At 34.8% G+C, this 17,544-nt stretch overlaps 1 protein-coding gene across 10 annotated transcripts in view; it reads left to right on the top strand.

Annotated features, from left to right (window-relative positions):
• KIF20B (kinesin family member 20B) overlaps positions 1 to 17,544 on the top strand; it is a 65,336-nt gene that overhangs the window by 31,910 nt on the left and 15,882 nt on the right. For all 10 annotated transcript variants that reach the window (XM_057308426.1, XM_057308421.1, XM_057308428.1 and 7 more), the window contains 7 exons: positions 1,820 to 3,059; positions 3,405 to 3,543; positions 6,819 to 6,938; positions 8,854 to 8,914; positions 13,004 to 13,129; positions 13,798 to 13,925; positions 15,321 to 15,476. In XM_057308426.1, coding sequence (XP_057164409.1) covers positions 1,820 to 3,059; positions 3,405 to 3,543; positions 6,819 to 6,938; positions 8,854 to 8,914; positions 13,004 to 13,129; positions 13,798 to 13,925; positions 15,321 to 15,476 — 1,970 coding nt within the window. The remainder of the gene's footprint in view (positions 1 to 1,819; positions 3,060 to 3,404; positions 3,544 to 6,818; positions 6,939 to 8,853; positions 8,915 to 13,003; positions 13,130 to 13,797; positions 13,926 to 15,320; positions 15,477 to 17,544) is intronic.

Genomic DNA, 17,544 nt, shown 5'->3' with positions numbered 1-17,544 from the left:
ATGCAGGGTTCAGACAATTTTATAACTTGTTTTTTTAAAGAGCAAGAGGATTCTTTTTTAAAAAAACCATTTCTAAGTTATGAAAAAAAAATCCATCCTCATTCAGTTTTCTTAGTCATTTCAGCAGATGAAGTCATAGGTATAAAAATAGCATCATAAGTAGATAATTACATTAAATGGAAAGTAGAACAGAAGTCTGAACCAGTGGAGAAGATGGAGTCATTCCACTTTGGGATGACTTGCCACAACTTTGTAAGATGTTAGAAGACAATCTGATGGAAAAATGATATAAAAATCTATAAGTGTAAGTGGGCAAGGTTGATTGTAAAAACAGGGTAAATCTTTAAGATTCCAGAGTAGCTGGAATACTTAGAATAAATTATGAATCTTAAGGCAGTAATTTAGGAAAATGTAACTACAAACATAAGAAAAGCTTCAAAAATACACTCATCTGCTTTGAAGAAAGTAAGGCTCTACAACAAGGGTGATGCCACGTTTTCCCCACACTCTTTGAGGCAGAGGAGACAATGTAAGTTATAGATAATAAAACCTTATTCAGTGAGCTTTTAAAGTTAGTCTGTATTAAAGAAAAGAGATCTTGGGATTGCATAATGGGTTTGCACGATTACAGCTGTACAGGAGTATCTAGACAGTTGGGTGAAGGAAACTAATATAGATTGTATTTGAAAACTGAAAACTTACTAATAAAACTTGAAGATGTGGTCCATATATACAATGGAATATTACTCAGCCATCAGAAAGAATGATTACACAGCATTTGCAGCAACATGGATGGGACTGGAGGAGATTATGCTAAGTGAAATAAGTCAAGCAGAGGAAGACAATTATATGGTTTCACTCATTTATGGAACATAAGAAATAGGAAGATCGGTAGGAGAAGGAAGGGAAGAATGAAGGGGGGGTAAACAGAAGGGGGAATGAACCATGAGAGACTGTGGACTCTGGGAAACAAACTGAGGGCTTCAGAGGGGAGGGGGCTGGGGGATTGGGATAGGCCAGTGATGGGTATTAAGGAGGGCACATATTGCATGGTGCACTGGGTGTTATATGCAAATAATGAATCATGGAACATTGCATCAAAAACTGGGGATGTACTGTATGGTGACTAATATAACAAAAATTATTTAAAAAATTAAAAAAAACCTTGGTTTTGCATAAATACTATGGAAACTGAAGTAGGTGATATTATTTCTGTTTTACATTTGAGGAAGTGGTCATAGGGTTAAGGAGTTTGACAGTTAACACAGCTAATGAAGGGTAAGGCTGCATGAGAGTTCCTAGAATTTCAGCCATTTCCCCCCTAATTTAACTATGAAAATATAAGGTACTCAGTTTTCAAGTCATTCATTTAGTAGATCTGTAATATAATTGTGCTTTAAAATTATCTTTAGGATTTGGAGTGTTTAACTTGGGGTGTCTCAAGTGATTTCCTTCCCTCTGTTCCATATTATAATGATAACAAAGATTTGTAGTAGATAATTGAAAGAATATTGAAAGTTATAAAGAGAAAATAGGAACAGCTGGTAATCCTACTTGGGTAGTTCATGTCAATTTTGGTGTACTTCCTTTGCTACTAACTCTTTCTGCATTAATTGAAGGAACTATAGCTTTTACATAAGTGGGCTTATATGGGTGTATGTTTTGCAACCTGTTTTTTCTTTTTCACTCAATGGCTTATGTTTGTTTTACATTAAAAGTTTGCTTTTAAGTTTTTTTATGTTTAAATATTGGCTTATATGGTAACTTCTTGGTTTTATTAAGGTTTGCCAGATTAATAACAATTTTCTTATTTTTAAAGGACTTATACATGCAAATCCAACTATCACTGAAGACGAAAAGAAAAGTGAAGAAATGCAAAAGAGCATTTCAGAAGATGAGGAAGGCATTAGAATTTTACAAGAAAATAATGAAGAGCTGAAAACATGTTTACTTACTGCTGAAAATGAACTTAAGAATGAAAAGGAAGAAAAAACAGAGTTAAATAAAAAGATTATTAGTTTGCAGCAAGAACTTTCTTTTTCTGAAAAAAAGAATTTTACTTTAAATCTAGAGGTCCAACAAATTCAGTCAAATTATGATAATGTAATTTCTGAATTACACGTGCAGAGAGGTATAAATCAAGAACAGGAGGAAAAGATTGTGAAATTGTCAAAGGAGATAGAAACCGCTAGGAAAAACATCGCAAATAATGTTTCACAAATAAAATTAATGCAAGCAAAAATAGATGAACTACGAACACTTGATCCAGTTTCTCAGATTTCAAACATAGATTCACTCAATCTCAGGGATCTGTCAAGTGGTTCTCAAGAGGATAATTTGCCAAATACACAGTTAAACCTTTCAGATAATGATAATTTGGTAAGTAAGCAGGTTAAAGAATATCATAACCAGGAACTCAATAGGGAAAGCTCTTTCCACTCTAGTATTGAAGCTATTTGGGAAGAATGTAAGGAAATTGTAAAGGCCTCTTCCAAAAAAAGTCATCAGATCCAGGAATTGGAACAACAAATTGAAAAGTTACAGGCAGAATTAAAAGGTTGTATAGATGAAAACAGTAGACTAAAAATAGAGGAAAGGGAGAATAAAAATCAAGGTGACCTACTAAAAGAAAAAGAAAATCTTATACAGCAGCTGAAACAAGAATTGCAAGGAAAAAATATTGCTCTTGATGTTCAAGTACAACATGTAGTTGAAGGGAAGAGAGCACTTTCAGAACTTACAGAAGATGTTACTTGCTATAAGATGAAAATAAAGGAACTTGAAGCAATCTTAGAAACTCAAAAAGATGAATGCAGTCATTCAGCCAAGTTAGAACAAGACATTTTGGAAAAGGAATCCATCATCTTAAAGCTAGAAGGAAATCTGAAGGAATTTCAAGCAAATCTTCAGGATTCTATCAAAAACACCAAAGATTTAAGTGAAAAGGAAGTCAAGTTGAAAGAAGAGATCTCACAATTAACAAGTAATTTGCAAGATGCAAAGCATTCACTTCAATTAAAGGAAGAAGAAAAGGAAATCAACCGGCAAAAAGCAGAAAAGTAAGATAAATGTTATTAAAACATTTAAAAATGTGCAAAGCGTTTATTTTATTGGTTTTCCTCTCTGTAGCTTTTCAATAATGTAGGTGGGTATAACTTAATCTAGCATAGTATGTTTGAAGAGTAGAGAACCTGAACTTAGTTCAACTAAACCTCTGGAACCAAAAGTTATATGCAAAAATCTGTTTATAAAATCACATGAAATCCTCTCTGAAGAACTCATTCATTGATTGGACATTCCAAGTTTGTGAAAATTTAGAATTTTGTAGGTTGTTACTAGCTCACACGTATGATCCGGTGTGGTTTGTTGTGAGTCACTATAGAGAAATGATTTGTGTTCTTTAGGTTGAAAGAGGAGCTATCTGCAAGCTCCGCTCTTACACAAAATCTGAAAGCAGATCTTCAGAGGAAGGAAGAAGATTATTTTGAGCTGAAAGAGAAACTCGCTGATGCCAAAAAACAGATTGAGCAAGTACAGAAAGAGGTAGGTTATTTGAAAAGTTGCGTGGCCAGTTTAAATAATAAAGATTGTTTTCATTATAGAACACGTTTTTTAGACACTAATTTTAGAATTAAACAGAACATTTATCAACTCCATAATTTTTTTTCAAATGGTAAGAACACTTATTTCACAAAAGAAATAAAGCTTAAAGTGAAGAATGTCCAACATTAAGAAAAATATGTGGGGGAGGTCATGGAGGAATGGGTAAAACAGGTGATGGGGATTAAGAGTGCACTTATGATGAGCACTGAGTAATGTATAGAATTGTTGAATCACTGAAACTAATATAATACTTTATGTTAACTGTGCCGGAATTAAAATAAAAAACTTAATAACTTTCAAAAAGAAAAAATGTGCCTCATGTAGTATTAGAATCTTTTTTTCTCTATTAAAGACTGACAAGTTTATTTCCCCCCAAAAAGTAAAAAACAAACTTTTGTTTGCAGATAATATTCATGAGAGTATGTAGTATGGTTGTAACAAGTTTTTATCAGAGTTTAATTTTAAAATAGGAAATACAATCACTGATTCCAAATACAAAATATACAAAAGTATGTACAGTGAGGAAAAACACTCCCTCCCAACCCTCCCAGCCTTCAAGTTTCTCTTCAAGGCATCAAACGACACCAGTTACTTTCTTTCTCTTTACTTCTTCCTCTTTCTGTCCTTTTTTTCTCTTCCTGTAAAAAAATGAAAACATCCTATAAACACTGTTGTGAATCCTAGTTTCTTCACTTAATAGTGCATCTTGGCTGCCATATCAGGGTTATATAGTTATTTTATGACTGCAAAATGTAGTTACCATTAGTTAACTGGTTCTGGATTAGTATGAGAATTAAGAGTATTTTTTCCATCCTTATCCACAAAGTAGTATTTTACCATACTTTTTGATATTTGACAGGTAAAGAGTATTTATCTCAGGGCACCTGGGTGGCTCATTGGATTCAGCTGGGGTTGTGATCCAGGGTCCTGGGATCGAGCACTGCGTTGGGCTCCCTGCTCCGCGGGGGACTTGCTTCTCCCTCTCCCGTGCCCCCTGCTTGTGCTCTCTCTCTGTCAAATAAATAAATAAAATCTTTAAATAGAAAAAAATATTTACATTAATGCTATCTTATTGTAGACATTTTTCTTATGTTAAATGAGAAATTGTTCCAGAACTTCAATTTCAAGTAGGTTATAATAAACTACCACTTGGGTGGCTCAGGTCATGATATCAATTTAGGTCGTGATCTCGGGGTCCTGGGATCAGGCCCCACATCGGGCTCCTTGGGATCATGACCTGAGCTGAAGGCAGACACTTAAATTGACTGAGCCACCCAGGCGTCCCTAGAAATATTTTTTAACAAATGAAGATACAAATGAAAGCCTTCTCCCCAATCATTTCTCTCTTCTTTTTAAATATAACCATTCTTGACAGTGTTATACACTTTTTAAAAAATTTTTTTTAAATTTTTAAAAGATTCTATTTATTTGAGAGAGCACGAGCAGGGAGGAGAGGCAGAGGGAGAGGGAGAAGCAGACTCTTTGCTGAGCAGGGGGCCCGACGTGGGGCTCCATCTCAGGACCCCAGGATCATGACCTGAGCCACCCAAGTGCCCTAAAACACACTTTTAGATCATGAAAACATACAAGTATGTACAGTAATTATTTAGATACATATATATGTTGTATTTAACATAGTGTATTAGATTTATGTTATATATCTAATTAGATACATATATTGTATTTAATAATATATGTAAATTATGTACTTATGTGTTTTTATTTTTATAAATAGGATCATGTGTATATAAATAATGCTTTTTAACTCTATTTTTGATATTTTTTTTCATGCCACTTTTTATAGGGGTATCTTTTTTAAGTTATGTTACTATTACTCTAATAATGGTTATAAAGAGTATTTTCCCTTTTTTTAAAATAATGTGTAATGTCAATGCTAGTACTAATAACAACAACAATAGTAATAGCAGCTTATTCTGGGTCAGTTATGCTGAGTTTACATATAACATCTCATTTAATTCACAAATATTAGGGGTAGGCACTGTTTTTAACTATGGCTAAGGAAACATGCTTGTCCAAGTTCACTTAGCTAGTAAATGGTAGAACCAGGATGGAAACTGAGGTGGTCCTTACGTGCATATTGGTGCAACACGTGGTCTTTATTTATTATTGGCTGACAGTTTATAACTATGAAGTTGATAAGGTTGGTGTTTATTACTACAAGTCTCACATTTTTAAACAAAATAAACAGATAAAAATATTCTTAATGTATGATTATAAAGGAAATGTGTATTTATGGTAGTAAATTTGGAACATTCAGGAAGTCTAAAAAGGAATATTAGAATTCCCTCAAACCAAACCACTCAGAGCTAATACTATTAGGTATATTTCCATGTTTTTTATGAAGGAGAACTTTTTTCAATTAATTTCCTTCACTTTATGAAATCTCTAGGATTGGTGTGATGGAAATTGGGGTAAAGATGTTTGAAGATTATCTTTTTTTTTTTCTGAAGATTTATATACTAGTTCATAGTACTTTTGATTTCTCTAACAAGTTTGTAGAACTAGGTTACTAGTAACATCAAAAAATCAATTGACTTCCACATGCACAGATAACTTTTGATCTTGTCATTGTTCCGTTTTCATCCTCTGTGGGCCATTATTAACTTTTAAAGTATTTCTTGTATTACTGGATCACATTGCTCAATAATCCTTGGAAATCTGAGCCAGTATTTTCCTCTTAGGTATCTTTATTGATTTCTCTGTGATAATGGTTTTGCTGTTGCAAGTTACCGGGCTGATTCTTTTTTGAGAGCACTTACAGAGTTTGAGATTCTTAAAATATTATGAGAAGAAAGTGATCTTTTCATATGCATTCTCCTTTAGTGTATTAAGAAATTTCCTGATAATTTGAAGCCATATCATATAGTATGTTAGAATCTATAATTTTTCTAATGGGTTTTTCTTTTTTAAAGATTTTATTTATTTATCTGAGAGAGACAGGGAGAGAGAGGGAGAGAAAGAGCACAATCAGGGGGGAGAGGGAGAAGCAGGCTCCCAGTAGGGAGCTCGACATGGGGACCCTGGGATCATGACCTGAGCCGAAGGCATATGCTTAACCGACTGAGGCACCCAGGCACCCCTCTAATGGTTTTTAAAGTATATGAATCTTTGAACCACTGGCCATGAATTTTAAACAACAAAACAATTAGTATTTTAAAAAATATTTAATTTGTTTTATAAACATTACCTTTTAGGTATCTGTAATGCGTGATGAGGAGAAATTACTGAGGATTAAAATTAATGAACTGGAGAAAAAGAAAAACCAGTGTTCTCAGGAAATAGATATGAAACAGCGAACCATTCAGCAACTAAAGGTAACAGTCTTGTTTTTAAAAATAGTTTAGGTAGATTCTGTTGGTATATTTTAGTGTCTGTTTACTTCGATGTATTAGTTCTTTTTTTTAAAAGATTTATTTATTTGAGAGAGAGAGGTGCAAGCGGGGGAGGGTACAGAGGGAGAGAGAGAGAGAGAATTTCAAGCAGACTCCCCAGTGAGCATGGAACCCCATGCTGGGCTTGATCTCATGATGCTGAGATCATGACCTGAGTCAAAATCAAGAGTCAGACACTTAACCAACTGAGCCACCCAGGCACCTCAGTGTATCAGTTCTTTTTAACAGAATCTCTTTTGACTATTTCTGGAATCTAAAAATTAATTACTTAAAATTAAATAAGGCTGTAGTAATTTGCTTCTTATGAAAAGAGTATGGAAAGGAAAAGTTAGTATCTTCATATTAGAGAAACCTGGTAGACACCTTAACCAGGTGTTCAGGAATAGCATCACCAGTAGTAAGTCATATTGATACCATGTGCTTCCTGATTTGATGTGACCAGAAGGGCACATCTCTTATGTGGTGTTTTTCCCCCAAATCCATAACCTCATTCTAATCATGAGACAACATTCAGGCAAATTCAAACTGAGGATGTTTGTACACAATACCAGACCAGTAAACAGTGTCAGGGTCAATAAAGAAAGGGACTACCAAGGACTTCTCACAGATTGGAGGAGACTAAGGGGGGACAGGATTACTAAATGCAGTCTTGTATCCTGTATGGGATCCTAGAAGCGAAAAAGGAGATCACTGGAGAAACTGGTGAAATCCAAATACAGTCTATAGTGTTGTTAATATTAGTGTAGCAGCGCTAGTTTCTTTTTTTCATACAAAGATGATTGTTTCCATATTTTAAATAATAGAGCATGGAGGCTCAACTGCTCATTTTTTGGTCCAGTGTTTCTCAATCGTTAAATAAATGTACCATGGTAATATAAGAGTTAATATTAGGAGAAGCTAAGTGGAGCTTATACAGGAAATATATGCTATTTTTGCAACCCTTCTGTAAATCTAAAATCATTTCAAAATAAAAAGTGAAAAGAAAATGAAGCTCATGTCTTATAAAAAATTATTTTTCAAAAGACGCTTAAAAAGCAAAATCCTTTTACAAGTGGTTATATTTTGCTTGACATCAATTAAATGGATTTGGCAACAATTAAAAAATGGATTTGTTGTATTCTTTGCATGTTGGCTTTTGAACGAAGCAAACTAATGAATATTCATGTGTAAACACATGATTTTAATTTTTAACTGTATCTAATCCTAATAAAGCAGTCTATACTTTCCTAATAGGTTTCTGAGATTTCCAGGTTTTGTAATGATTCATTCCAGGACTTGAAAAGTAAGGAGATAGTGTGATGTTAAATGAGATAGGGAGTGAAAGTTGAATTACCTGATAGGTTAAAACTAGAGTTGGAGGATTTCCAGTGCCCATAATTTACTCTTTTGCCTCTTGTGGCTCCTGTTATTTTTTTCAAACTCTCCAGCTACTTCCTACATAGAAGGGATGGAGGACCTTATTTTTCTGCCCTTTAAGTTTATTGATACGGAACTTTTTTTTATGGCTTTCCTTGTTCCTCCTATGTTAAATGCATAGTGAGCCTCCATTTCCTCATTTCTGCTTTTTCTGGTGTGTAAGAGAACATGGTAGCTTAAAACATTGAGTAAATAAAAGGACTGGGCAGTAACTTTCAGGTAGATTAAAGGTATCAAGTTTTGTGCTTTACTCTGCTCTTTTCTCCAAGGCAAAAGAAACTTGGAAGCCTGAGACTAGTACTCAACCTTGTAGGAGAGAGATTTCAAACCCAACATTGAACCCTGTTTTCAAGTCCCACTATTACATATTGCTGTGCATTTAGTTACATTTGCATTTAATTCATGTTCTTTCATCTTGCAGGAGCAGTTAAGTAATCAGAATGTGGAAGAAGCTATACAACAGTATGAGAGAGTGTGCAAAGGTCAGGAACAAACCTCTACTTCCAGTACTAAAATAACTGCAGAATAGGTAGTTGCAATAACAATTGAGTTAGCATTTTCCTTTGAACATTATAAAGTAAGGTCAACATAAGATGTAACTCTATCAAAAGAGATTCTAATGAGTGACTCGTCAACATAAAGTTTACTTTTTAAAAAGATTTTATTTATTTATTTGAGGGAGAGAGAGAGCACAAGCAGGGGGTAAGGAGAGGGACAAGCAGACTCCTCACTGAGCAGGAAGTCTGATGCGGGGCTCGATTTCAGGACCATGGGGTCATGACCTGAGCTGAAGGCACACGCTTAATCGACTGAGCCACCCAGGTGTGCCCCAACGTAAAGTTTATTCTTAGAAAAATAAAACATTAAGAAATATTCAGTTAAAGGAATTTTGATTTCTTTTTTTTTTTTTTTTTTTTTTAAGATTTTATTTATTTATTTGACAGAGAGAGACAGCCAGCGAGAGAGGGAACACAAGCAGGGGGAGTGGGAGAGGAAGAAGCAGGCTCATAGCAGAAGAGCCTGATGTGGGATTCGATCCCGCAACGCCGGGATCACATCCTGAGCCAAAGGCAGATGCTTAACCGCTGTGCCACCCAGGCGTCCCAGGAATTTTGATTTCTAAGTAATGGCCAGTATTTTGTGAAAAATAGTCACATTGGTCACAATGAATGGAATAGATTTCTAGACAAAATCATGTAAGAATATATGTCAAGTAAAACATCTTTAAAATTAAAATATTTTTAAGAAGTTTTTTAAAAACATTAAATATTTTAGTTTCAGATCTTATGTGCTGAATTATGCTTTTTTTTAACTCAACTTTTATTGATTTTTTAATCTGAAATATAAAATTACCTTTGTAAATGATACATACATCTTTCTGTTCATAATATGCACATTCCTTTCCTCTCCCTCACTCACCCCTTAATCTCTTGATTGTATGAGTAGTAGAGCTGGGATTTAAATCTAAGTCTGTTTCACTCAAGTTTCAGATTCTCTTCGCTAATCTGTGCTGTTTGTACTTGGCCAACTAAAAAGAAAGGGGTAGGACAACCAGATTATTGCTTATTTAGATAACTTCAACATTTGTGGGATTTACTTGGATCAATAAGTTGAGCGTGTGTGTGTGTGTGTGTGTGTATCTCTGCACACTGTCCTATTTTCTCTTGCCTTTCTTTTAGGCTTTTGTCCTTTAACATTTCCTATTTCCATAATCTTTTTAGGGATTTTCTTTACTTTGGCTCCTTTGTCATTGTTGGCAAATGTGAATAGATCTTAGCTATTTTGACCAAGGTATAGTTTCTATCATATTTTAATTTTTCCTCTTTGCCAAATATGAGAACTGTGGCACAGGCCCATGCTGACCACTTTAATCTGACTTCCATCTTCTCCACACTCTTGAAACTTGCTCCCAAGTCTCTTGTAACCTACATATTTTCAAGTCTATTACCTTTTTGTAATCCCTCCTTTCTTTTATTTTTTATATTATTTTGACATAATTGTCCACCCTCTTCCTTTTCCTCATTTTTATTTTTTACATAGTACTTACTGTGTGAGTGTATTTTTTTCTAAATAAAATGGTAATGTGTAGCTTCTCCCCCTTTGAAACTTGTCTCAGCTATTGTGATCTGTTCTGTACCAATTACTGCCTGTCTCTCAGAATGAACCTCAGCTACTTTGGCAGCTTTCCTGATTAATGCGTCATCTTCTTTTTTCTCTTTATTTTCTCACTGGACAGTCCATTTGTTCCTTTGATTTCAGTTGTTCATAGGACATTCCCCAACAAACAAAAAAGTGCATTTTTAGTTCGGCTTCTATATTTCTATTTAAATATTGAAAGCCATTTACTTAGCTATCTTAGTGTAAAATTCTTTTTTAAAAAATTGAGATACAATACATAATTATTACCTTTTAAAAATGTACAGTTTAGAGCATTTTAGTATATTCACATGGTTGTATAATCACTACCACTATCTAATTCCAGAACATTTTCATCACCCCAAAAAGAAACCTTGCGCCTATTAGCTGTCACTCCTCAGTCCCTGTCAACCACTAATCTACTTTCTGTAGATAGCTCATAGCTATATTTTATTTTATTTCATTTTATTTTACTTTGTTTTATTTTGCTATCTTTAGATAGTAGTGAAGAGATATTTGTCTCATAGCTGTCATTATGTTGCTTTGTTTTTTTAAAAAAAGATTTTATTTTTTTATTACTGTTTTTTAAAAGATTTTATTTATTTATTTTGGAAAAAGGAGGACATGCACACAGGCGTGAAGGGGGGAGTGGGATGGGGGGAATAGAGGAAGAGGGACAAGCAGACTGTGCTAAGCATGGAGCCTGAGGCAGGGCTTATTTCCATAACTCTGAGATCTTGACCTGAGCTGAAATCAAGAGTCAGACCTTAACTGGCCAAGCCACCCAGATGCCTCCTAAAGATTTTATTTTTAAGTAATCTCTACACTTAGTGTGGGGCTCTAATCCACAGCCCTGAGATCAAGAGTCGCACCCTCCACTGACTGGGCCAGCCAGGTGTCACACTTTATTTTCTGTTTTATTTGTTGCGTATTTCTGATTATTTCCTGAAATGAAACGTAAATTATTGGAGGCAGTGAGTGATAAATAGTTCTTTCTCTCTCTCTCTTTTTTTTTTTAACTACACCTACCTTTCAAATAATAGGTGGACAGCCATTAGTGAAATTATCATTGGTGTCACAAACTTTCTCAATTGATAACTAGTTACTTAAACCTTTTTCTTTCTAACCTTCTAGTTTAGAGCAAAATATAGGGTGGAAGAGGGAAGGGATTCTTTGAATAAGCTTTTATTAATTGTATGATCTGAATATATTTGTAATCATGCTTTTTGAAAGAATGAGTTTAGATTATGATACCAACACTCCTTTAATCCTAGGAGGAATTCTGTTTTATTAGCATTCCTGACAGCTTATATAAAGGGATAGAAATACTGAAAATTATTCATATAATTTTTTCTTATTGTTTCATTAAATTTTTCTTTTTTTTTTTTTTTTTAAGATTTTATTTATTTGTTTGACAGAGACACTGAGAGAGGAAACACAAGCAAAGGGAGTGTGAGAGGGAGAAGCAGGCTTCCCGCCGAGCAGGGAGCCCGATGTGGGGCTCCATCCCAGGACCCTGGGATCATGACCTGAGCCGAAGGCAGACGCTTAACGGCTGCGCCACCCAGGCGCCCCATTAAATTTGTCTTTATTGTTTTTTTAAGTTTGCTATTTATGTGTACCTTGAGGGAGCCATTTTTTGGGATTTTTGTTATTTTTAATGTTTAGTGACCTGAGGTTGAGCTACGTGCATTTATAGGTTTATTACCTCTAACATCAGTAATAGTTTTGGTGAGGTGTCTGAAATGTGCCCTGCTACAAACAGTGGCCGTCACCAGAGGCAACAAAGTAATTTCCTTCGTACCTCTTTCTAGCAGACAGCGCTAAAATGGAATTGTTTATAAGTCATTATTGTAGTCCTTTTTTAAGGGCCAGAGACAATTTTAAGGCTAGTAGCACAGTCACTCCTGAAGAGTTGGTTTTAAAAATACTGGAGATTTTTGGCTTTGGAAATTTTTGTAGAAAACATAATTACTTGAGATTAAAAAAAAAAAGTCAAATTGGGATGGAGCCCTTTTTGCTTTTAGGAGGCAAACGTTTTACTTTTGCTTTGAGAATATTAACACTGAAAAGAAATGTTTTGCCAAATAACATTTTTTTTCTAAATCCCAAGATTTGTGTTTATTAGTATTAATAGTTTAATAGTATAAAAATTGTTAATTTTGTCCGAAGAGATTGTCTTTTCCATCCATCTATCCCTTCGTGCAGTCTTTCCGGTCTCTATCTGTCAGATGCTTATTTGATGCTTCATAGCTGCCACTACTGTTCTAGGCCTCGAGGTGCCACAGGCAACAAGACAAAGCTTCTGTCTGCATGGAACTCAGATTCTATTCTGGGTAATAAAAGTGTATTTTAATTTTAGAAGAACTCAAGACAAAGTGGGTATCTAGATGTAAATGTTAGTAGTTTCTAAAATGTTCTCCCTAAATTTTTAGATCTAAATGTTAAAGAGAAAATAATTGAAGACATGCGAATGACCCTGGAAGAACAGGAACAAACTCAGCTGGAACAGGACCGAGTGCTCGAGGCTAAGTTGGAGGAAGCCGAAAGACTGGCCGCAGGTACAACAAGACTGCTTAAGTATCTCCAGACCTACCTGCCGTTTTCTGTATTTCCCTAGATTTCTTTCCTTTTTAAAAGTTGTTTAGTATTTATAATAATTCATAGTGAAAAAGTATTGGTGTGTTTTTGGAGTGTCCGGTCACTTGCCATTTTCCAATGTGATGAAAATTGTTTTATCTAAGTAAAATTGTGTGTAGTAAAGAAGGAATAAGGACACTTTCATAATAACTGGATGATAACTTGCAATGTTTCCCAGCCGTTAAAAACAAATTTTCAACTGAGTTTCAGCTCTGTCCAGCTTCTTAGTATCATCTTGTATGTTTATCTTGGTAAATACTCTGATTCCATCCTTCAGAATACTATCACATTTTTTTTGATTTTTGAGAACCACGTGAGGTTTCCTATATAATTAAGATTGAGATGTGTTTATACTGTATACTCTGAACACTATTCATTGGGTTCCTGAGAGGTCCTTGTACTTACTCTTCTCTAAGAATTTGGTAAGAGCTCTTAAAAGTGCAGCCCTTGAAATTGTCTCAGTTCTATCTGTGTTTATGTTTTTCCTCTGGGTTCTACTGATTCTTGTCTGTATCTCATGCCACATGTATCTCTATATGGTATAACTTTTGCATGTGCTTTAAAAAATAATTTTATGTTTTCAAATTAGAATTGGAAAAATGGAAGGAAAAATGCAATGTTCTGGAAGGCAAAAGTAATCAAAGGTCAAATAAAGAACTTGAGGATAACACAGATGTACTTAGTGAAAAGCTCAGTAAGCTTCAGGACGAGTTACAGGTATGATTTTATGTATATATGTATCTAGCCATGGTATTTCTCATGAGAGGAGAGTTCAGCAAGTATTTTATAATTTAGATATGGGTGAAGTGCTACCTGGGAAATGTGAACATACAGGTATAGTTTTTCAGTATACATTGAATCGACATGGGGCGGAAATTTCCAAGACACAAACCACCAGTTAGTGCCAATGAAAATACAGTGGTTGGGTCTTCTCTTTTATTTTCTATGTATTTAATTCTTAAATCACTAGTTATGTGTTTGTACCTATTTTTCTACTCCTTAAACTTCTTAGTCCTCAAATACTGCTGTGGAAAAGAGGACTCTTAGGAAGATTATTTTGTATATAATCATTTTAATTTTTAGTTATGAAGTTGGTAAAGAATACAGTTGTATATCTGGACACAGGAGTATATTTGAAACTCTATTATATAAAGGATATTCTGTTTTGCATTTGTATTTATTCCCTGTTCAATTCTAAATACTGTATAGAATACCACATGTGGAGGAAATATTTTTTAATGGGGTTTACCAAATACCACTTAAAATTTGATACATTTTACTAGAAGGAACTAGTTTTGAGATTGAAGAAAGCATAATAGTGATTTTAAAAAGTTGGCTGCATCTAAATTATTTTCTTAAATACATGCTATATGTAATCAGATACTGAACAAATAAAAAGTCTTTCATTAACTATTAATTATATATTCTAGAATTTACCCTAATTGGGAAAATCCCAAAGCAGGTAGAACAAAGTAAATACTCCATTACTTATGAAAAAATATTAACTATATTGGGAATGTTCATATTAAGGAGTATTCCTTTATTTTATGTTCTTCTCAAATGATGTAATCACATAGATTATGAACTTTGTAATTCTGGAATGGAAATTACTGATCAGCTTTATTCTCAGTCTAGCCATTCTCAGTGTTCCTCTGATTCATGAATATCCTGTTGCACAAGTTACTTTTTGCATCCTGTATACCCAGGAATATTTTATTTTTGAAACCATACAATTAGAAATGACCATCACAAACCAAGACTTTTTCTTTTCTGACATGTAGAAAGACTTGGGTCTTTGTAACTCTTTCAGAAATAGAGATTGTTTATTTGTTCTTAAGGTCACTGATGAAGGAGAGTCCTTAAATGGACTTCATAGCAAAATAGGTTTATAAAAGGAAGTCCATTTAGAAAAGGAAATCAGCAGCATTCATTTTATAATCTGAAATAAACTCTGATTTTATCATTGTTTAAGGAAAAACACTTATTTTTAATTTTCAAAACGGTAAAAAAGTGATGGTTTATATGAATATGTTCTAAAAATAAATTTGTCGACTATGACTTAAGTATTATTTAAGCATGTGATAGTTACTTGTATTATTTTTATATATATAGGAATCTGAACATAAATATAAAGCCGACAGAAAGAAATGGCTAGAAGAAAAAATGATGCTTATCACTCAAGCAAAAGAAGCTGAGAATCTACGAAACAAAGAGATGAAAAAGTATGCTGAAGACAGAGAGCGTTGTTTGAAACAACAAAATGAAGTGGTTGGTAACAATTATACTTTATCTTTGAAGTATTTCACCAGCTGCTTTGGTTTAAGTTTATCCCTGGGATTCTTACCAGTCTTTACATGGTTGCCTGATTTTCTTGCTCTTTTAAAAGACAGTTTGTCTATTTGTAAGATGACTTTTCTGTCCCAATTTTGAAGTTCACTTACATTCTTATTTTAACTTTCTTCAGTCCATTTAGCAAGTTGGGAAAATGCCTAATTACATCTCAGTATGTAGGTACAGAACTTAAACATCTCTTCCCTTTGATTGCTATAGGGTTATCTCTATTATAAAATTTTGCACTGTGAACTGTAGATTCTATTAACATGGTGTGTGTATGTTATTTCATAAGCTGATTTTATCAGGGCTTTAAAAAAGTCAATTATGGGCACCTGGGTGGCTCAGTTGGTTGAGCGTCTGACTTTTGGTCTTGGCTCAGGTCATGGTCGTGGGGTTGTGAGATCGAGCCCTCTGTTGGGCTCCACACTCAGCACAGAGTCTGCTTTGAGATTCTCTCTCCCTCACCCTCTGCCCCTCCCTCTGCTTGTGCTCTCTCTCTTTCTAAAATAAATAAATAAAATCTTCTTAAAAAAAAGTCAACTAAATTGTTTCTAGAAGACAATAGGTAGAAATAACCTTTGGTTTTATCTTGACTAGCTGTGGCTCTTGTAGCAATTCTATCTTAGCTTGTTTTTCCCTTCCTGTTTTACTTGACTGCTTAGCCTGTTTGACACCTCCTGTTGCCAACAGAAGAAAATAAGTTAAAAGGTATTGTTGGTCTTAGGAAAGCTATTGTGCAACACATTGACACTATCTTTAAATGAAAAGCTGATTTCCTCCTTACAGTAGTAGTAACTTGGCAGTGTCACATTGTCATTGCTGGTATTTTTATTTGTTTATGACAGAGTTTTACAGATAATAGCTGAGCTTCCCTGTGAAGCCAGGATGTTAATTTTCAGTAAGTTAAGGGTGATTTTCCCACTGATTTTTAAAAATAATTTTACCTTTTTATTTTGAAATCATTTTATTTATAGAAAAGTTGCAAAACGAATCCAGAGTTCCTGTATACTTACCACTAACTTCTCCTGATGTTAGCACCTTAGGTAACAATAGTACAATGATCAAAATCAACAAATTAACATTATTGTATTTCTGTTAGCTAAATTGTGGTCCTTATTAGAATTTCATAAGTTTTCCCACTAATGTCTTTTTCTGGGTCCAGGGTCTCATCTAGAATGCTACATTACATTAGTAGTAGTTGTTGTTGTTGGTTTTTAAAGATTTTATTTATTTACTTGAGAGAGAGAGTGAGAGAGAGAGCATGAGGTGGGGGAGAGCAGGAGAGGAGAGGGAGAAGCAGACTCCCCGCTGAGCAGAGAGCCCGATGTGGGGCTCTATCCCAGAACCCTGGGACCATGACCTGAGCCAAAGGCAGACGCTTAACCGACTGAGCCACCCAGACACCCCCTAGTTGTCATTTTCTTAGAGTCTTGACTCTTTTTGTCATATGCTAAATCATGTGAGACTAATAGCTTCTCATTACTACAACTCTGAGATGGCAATATATTTCATGTGCCAATTCCACGTGATTAAATGTACCTTCAGAAGATGGTGGGTTGAGCCGGATACTGATGCTGCATTTGTCTCAACAGGAAAGGTTGCTACTAGTTCTCTGCTCCTGTCCCACAGCCCATCATACCTTCCTGGGCAATAGTAAGAGGCAAGAAGTGAAATCAAAACTGTTGGCACTGTCAGCCACTCCAGCTCTAAATCAGGAATAGAGCTATTTTCTTTTCCCAGTCAGTGATCCCTCTGGCAGCAGTGCTAGCAAGTAAACCAACTTTAACTTGTTTTGCTTTTTAAGAGGTAGAGAACGTGCTTGAGGGTGAGGAGGGAGGAAGGGGCAGGAGAGAGAGACAATCTCAAGCAGGCTTCACATCCAGGGAGGAGCCTCACGTGGGGCTCCGTCTCATGACCTGAGCCAAAATCAACGAGTTGGAAGCTTAACCCACTGAGCCACCCAGGTGCCCTAAAACCTACTTTTAAGTTTTTAATCCTAGAC

The sequence above is a fragment of the Ursus arctos genome, unplaced genomic scaffold (assembly GCF_023065955.2).
Source record: "Ursus arctos isolate Adak ecotype North America unplaced genomic scaffold, UrsArc2.0 scaffold_7, whole genome shotgun sequence".
Classification (NCBI taxonomy): domain Eukaryota; kingdom Metazoa; phylum Chordata; class Mammalia; order Carnivora; family Ursidae; genus Ursus; species Ursus arctos.
The sequence above is the reverse complement of the archived record's forward strand: the minus strand, read 5'-3'. Positions and strand labels throughout refer to the sequence as shown.